Raw genomic sequence first — 6,202 nt, 5'->3', positions numbered from 1 at the left:
TACATATATAGTGTGTGTGTGTGTGTATATATATATATATATATATATATATATATTTTACTCTAATTTTCTTTGCTATTATTCTATGTTTAGAGAAAGCATGAGTACTCAATAATTGCTTAATTAATGAATTAAATTTAATGCAGTGGCTTTCAATATGCAACATTTCAGAAGCACCATTGATCATAAAGTAAATCCTATCCTTATGTTTTATAGAATACAAGTGCTAATAAAATGAAAATCTAGGCTGGGGAAGGTGGCTCACACCTGCAATCCCAGAACTTTGGGAAGCAAGGTGAGCAGATCACTTGAGGTCAGGAGTTCGAGACCAGACTGGCCAACATGTTAAAACCGCATCTCTACTAAAAATAAAAAAATTTGAAAAATTAGCCAGGTGTGGTGGCACATGCCTGTAGTCCCAGCTACTCAGAGGCTGAGGCAGGAGAATCGCTTGAACCCAGGAGGCAGAGGTTGCAGTGAGCTGAGATTGTGCCACTGCACTCCAGCCTGGGTGACAGAGCAAGACTCCATCTGTCTCAATAAATAAATAAATAAATGAAGTAAAGTTAAAATCTAAGAATCTATAAAATCTCTAAAGGATAGATTAAGATGATAAGAATTCAGTGCAATTGAAAGTGCTCTGGGCCGGGTGCGGTGGCTCAAGCCTGTAATCCCAGCACTTTGGGAGGCCAAGACGGGTGGATCACAAGGTCAGGAGATCGAGACCATCATGGCTAAAACGGTGAAACCCCGGCTCTACTAAAAAATTCAAAAAACTAGCAGGGCGAGGTGGTGGGCGCCTGTAGTCCCAGCTACTCGGGAGGCTGAGGCAGGAGAATGGCGTAAACCCGGGAGGCGGAGCTTGCAGTGAGGTGAGATCTGGCCACTGCACTCCAGCCTGGGCGACTGAGCGAGACTCCGTCTCCAAAAAAAAAAAAAAAAAGACAGTGCTCTGAAGATCAATAAAGTCACTAATAACTATTATTTTTAATAATTCTATAAACGTTCAATGAAAACTGTCAACAACAAAAAAGATATTGCAAAGATTCATTAAGTTGCTTAGCTAGAGATACAAGGATGGGTATTTCTGCATCACAGACTGAGACCCTTAAGGAATCTGTCAAGCAAAACAGAAGATTCCAAATAAGTGTTTTGTTTTTGAAAAAACAATGTGAGATCACATCAAAGACTTAAGTCTAAATTACATTTAAAAGGTTTCACTGAGTAAAGTTTGCAAAGATTAGTACACAGAGAAATAAGTGATGAGATATTTAAGCAAGAGAAAAATAAGACCAAATATCAGGTGTGAAGAGCCATGGCCTGTTTGGAGAAGAGAGAGGCCTACAGTGTAAAGCCCTAGAGACAGAATAATCATGTATCAAAGTGCTTTCGACTGCAGAAATTGTACTCTCTCTCTCTATACATATATATATAACATATATACATACATATATATATAACATATATATGCAAAAAACTAAATTAAATATTTAAACAAAAAGATAATTTATTATCTATCACAATATGTTTTTCAGAGATGGGGTAATATCAAGATTTTCTCAGCAACGCAAAGACAACACAGATCCAGGCTCTTTTTTTTTTATGCTCTGCTCTCACTAGCATATTAGCTATTTCTCCATAATTAATTTTATCAATAGTCCCCAAATCTGTTTAGAACTGCTGAAGTACTAAATTTTATATCCTGACAGAAACTTCTATAACTTGAAAAGGGATTTTTAGCTTCTCTCTGTCTTTGCAATTAAGATATATTTTTTTAAATTACTCAAAATGGAATCACATGTACATCTGCAAAATGATTCCTGGTAAAACAGAATGGAATTACAATGAATGGAATTGTTTTTAAGCTAGACTATTCAAGACTCATCTCATTTAGAGACATAGCCTCCTCTGAGGCACAATGTCACCGGATATGTGAACTAATTTGGAATTCTGAGTCCAGAGATGAGGTAGTTTTGTGTTAAGACCACAGTATCTTCCATATTTGTGCTAGAAACTGATATATATTTCTATATTATTGAGTCACTAAAATGTAATAACCTCATAACAACACATTAGGATACGTTTAACAGTGTAAATAGCAATTATTAACCAAGGTTTTGCCCATATTCAACTTACATATTTAGATTCAATCATTTTTACATTTGTCTGTCATAATTGCCAGCCCCACTCATAGGTATAAGCAATATTGAATAGACAAAAAATTAGGGAAAATGTCAAATGTCTGTTTTTAATTGTGTTGTTCATCTTCATTTTCTGTATTTATATTTTAAATTGTTGCTTTTAAATAACTGCATCCAAGAAAGATTTGCAAGGCCCATTACGTGAGGAGCACAGAATAAATCATTTAAAAATATATATTAATTCTGCAAAATGTGCAGTGTGTGTGTGTCTTTATGCACCCCAGAGAAAAAGAGAGACAGACAGAGAGACAAAGAGAGAAAGAAAGAAAGATCACAGCTCTAGACATGGAAGGCTAAACTACGCGCATTTCATTGATTGAACCTGGGCTGGGAGATTTGAATCAAATTTTTTTTCATTGAGTTTAACTTCTTATGTGACTCTTAAGAATACACTTACACTAAGTTGAGGGTGTAAACACACTCTCTCTGTCTTCCTCTCTCTCTCTCACACACTCACAGTTTTTTTTTTCTTCTTCCACACTTCCCCTTTCTCTTCTCCTTCCCCTTGCCTTTTCCCCTCATTTTCCTTCCCTCTCTTCCCCTTCTCTTGCTTTTGCAGCAATCTAATGCAGTTCCAAACTAAATATTTTACTCAATGTGATTTCCAGAACAAAAATCACAAGCACAAATGCACAAGACAACTGAACAACCACAAAACAGTTTCAATGAACAAAATAGCACTGATGTATTGAACGTATCCAGAAACAATTTCATCATTCTTTAAAATGGCACTAAAATACAAAAGTGACATAAGGTCTTTTTAAGAATAAGAGATTTATCTTGTAAATTATAGTCCCTTAACTTGTGAATACATTTAACGGAGGGCTGCTTTTACCAGAGCACTAGTGTTGCCCTGTGACCTCCGTGCTACCAGGAAAAAACTCAATCCTAGACAGGGCAGAGAACTTAACTAATGAGCAGAAGTTGTGGAACCTGAAAGAAAAAATTAATATATAACCTGGATTTTTTTTTTTTCACAATAACGAACTGATTCAAGTTCGTGCAGTCGTGCTCTGCGTAATGACATTTTGGTCAATGACATACCACATAGCAAATGGTGGTCTCATAAAATTATAATGTTGTATTCCTACTGTACCTTTTTTATGTTTAGATTACATTTATACAGAAAATAGTGACCTGTGTGTTACAGTTGCCTATAGCATTCAGTACAGTGACATGCTGTACAAGTTTGTAGCCTAGGAGCCATAGGCTATATCACCTGCCCTAGTATGTAGTAGACTATTTTAGGTTTGTGAAACTACACTCTATAATGTTCACGCAATGATAAAAATCAGCTAACAACACATTTCTCAGAATGTACCTCATCATTAAGTGACTCGTAACTGTGTTTTTTTTTAATTTAATGCCTGATAATACTTAAAATACAGAATGGATATCAATGATGACAAAAACCGCAGTGAAAAGATAATATGGTAACAGGGAAGTTTTTCAGATACCTGGACCTTGACTTAGAACTATTCCAAGACTGTTGATGAATAATACTAATAATGTATTAAAAACTATGATAAGAAACAAATTTTCTGGTTATTATTACCAAAGGACTCTGGGGAAACCTATTGATCAAAATTAAATGTTTGGAAATATGACAACAATATTGACTCTGAAGTTTATAGTCATTCTGTTTTCAGATGATAAGCATGCCATCTGTAACTTCCAAGAGGATTAAACTAAAATATTGAGTTATTAATTTATCTTACATTCAAATAATCTGAAGTCTGTATTTTTAATATTTGCAGACATCCAATGACACCTTTGAAATTCCCCTAATGTTGACTGGAAATGTAGTGTTAAGGAAGAGACTCAACTATGAAGATAAGACTCGCTACTTTGTCATAATCCAAGCTAATGTGAGTATTCAATTTCTTTTAAATTTCTTCTGTAAATTTATGAAGTAAGAAACTCATCCAAAATGTGTCAGATAGTCTTGGAGTGCTCTGTGTCATTCACTTCTTCATCAGGACACTCTTGCCCTAGGTGTTTATATATAATATTCTTATAGATGGGGAAAGGGATAGAATAGGTTGTTTTTATTCACTATATTATTTGAACTCTAAATTATTCATATATATTAACCATGATCCAGTAATTTTTAGCCCATTCTGAAGTATTTTTTCAAAGTAAGATCCAGCAAATAACTGCAGCAGAATCACACGTATTAAACATACGTATTTCTGGACCCCACCTCAGATGTTCTGAATGAAAATCTCAGATGATGTAAGTGGAATATCTGCATTTTTAGTTAGCTCTTCAGGGGATTCTAAGGTACACTAAAGGCAAAGAATCAATGCCTAATTGGTCGTGTTTTTCCTCGTGGCTATCATTTATTGAGTAATTGTTCACTAGATATCAGCTAATATCCCCATAACTGAAATTTATGCTAATGTGTATAGATAACAATAACAGAACATCTAAACATATACTTATAAAACACAGACATGCTTTATATGCTTATACAACATAGATATCCTTATATGCTTACATAACATAGACATGCTTATATGCTTATAAAACATAGACATTTATTGTAGTTACTATTAGTGGAAGTGTAATAAAATTTCTGGAATTATGTGGCTCAGTGTTTGGCTTGACAATTCAATTATATCACCAGGGACTTAGGTTCCTTCCCTCCTTATACTTCTCTCTTCTCTGAAATGTGGTTATTTTACCAATACCTTATCAGCTGGGAGCTAGTTGTATACCATGGCCATTAAGAGTCACAACTGCATTTCAAGTCTGAATGTAGCAGGCAGAAAGGTTAGCAAAACTAGATTTTCTTTTTATGTTTATTGATCCTTTCTTCTTTTATCTGGGAAGATACTCTCTTCAGAGTTCTCTCCCACCCATCTCCTTCTAGACTTGTATCACCTGAGTCAGCATGATAGGAAGGAAAGTTGAGGAAGTCCATATGTGTCAAAGGGGAATGCGGTATTCACTTCTGAATTATACTATGTATAGTTCATATCCTGAGACTGGACACACAGATGACCCGATAACATTTTTCTTTTCTTAGTAAGAAGAATGGGAGTACCACTTGAGAAAAAAGCTAGAAGGAGAGGTCATAGAAAAGTCCCATATTAAGTGACAAGCTTACGTTTTTGAAATAACAGTTAAGAAATGAGCTATAAAGATATAAAAAGTATGGAGAAATCTTGAATGCGTATTTATAAACAAAACAAACCATTAAGAAAAGGCTGCATACTGGATGATTCCAATATATAATATTCTGGTAAAAACAAAGCTAGGGAAATGGTGTAAAGATCAGTGGATGTCAGGGATATGGTGGTAAAGGCAGGTTGAAAGGGATTAATAGAAGGATCACAAAATATTTTCATGTCAGTAAAAATACTCTGGATAATACCACAAAATTGGATAGATATCATTATACATTTTTCCATTCCCATAGAATGTACAGCACCAAGAGTGATCTTTAAAGTAAAGGATGAACTTCAGTGATTATTATCATTCAATGTAGATTCATCAGTTGTAGCCAATGTACAACTTTGATTAGAGATGTTGCTAAGTGGGGAGGATGTGCATGTGTGGAGACATTGGTGTATATACCTTCCTCTCAGTTTTTCTATAAACCTAAAGCTGTTCTAAAAAAATAATAGCCTTTTGTTTTTTAAAGCATCTAGACTCTGAAACCGTCCTGTGCTTTTAATGACTCCTAAGCACTGTAATCTTGCTCATACAGCAGAACAGAGAGATAGCAGGGGAGGCTAAAAGGAAAATAACCTCAATTAGCTGTTCTCAAGAAGTTAACAAGAAAAAATGTGTCACAAACTTGTCATTTTCTTGCCTTTCTTAGAGATATATCACCTGACACAGAATGTGTATGTGTATAGATAGATACCTAAATAGATATATATTTAGGGATATTTAGCTAGAAATATGTAGATAGACATGTAGATCTAATTTTTGAAGCTAAGTTTATAAGCTTTTATTTACATTTCTGCAGATTTTAAAATAATTTATTATTG

The 6,202-nt window shown here is 34.6% G+C and overlaps 1 protein-coding gene across 1 annotated transcript in view; it reads left to right on the top strand.

Moving 5' to 3' along the window:
* PCDH15 (protocadherin related 15) overlaps positions 1 to 6,202 on the top strand; it is a 591,153-nt gene that overhangs the window by 55,318 nt on the left and 529,633 nt on the right. The window contains exon 5 of the mRNA XM_017861934.1: positions 3,959 to 4,069. Within this exon, the coding sequence (XP_017717423.1) occupies positions 3,959 to 4,069 (111 nt within the window). The remainder of the gene's footprint in view (positions 1 to 3,958; positions 4,070 to 6,202) is intronic.

This window comes from Rhinopithecus bieti, unplaced genomic scaffold (assembly GCF_001698545.2).
Source record: "Rhinopithecus bieti isolate Rb0 unplaced genomic scaffold, ASM169854v2 scaffold_61957, whole genome shotgun sequence".
Taxonomy (NCBI): Eukaryota; Metazoa; Chordata; class Mammalia; order Primates; family Cercopithecidae; genus Rhinopithecus; species Rhinopithecus bieti.
This window is presented reverse-complemented; position numbering and strand designations above follow the sequence as displayed.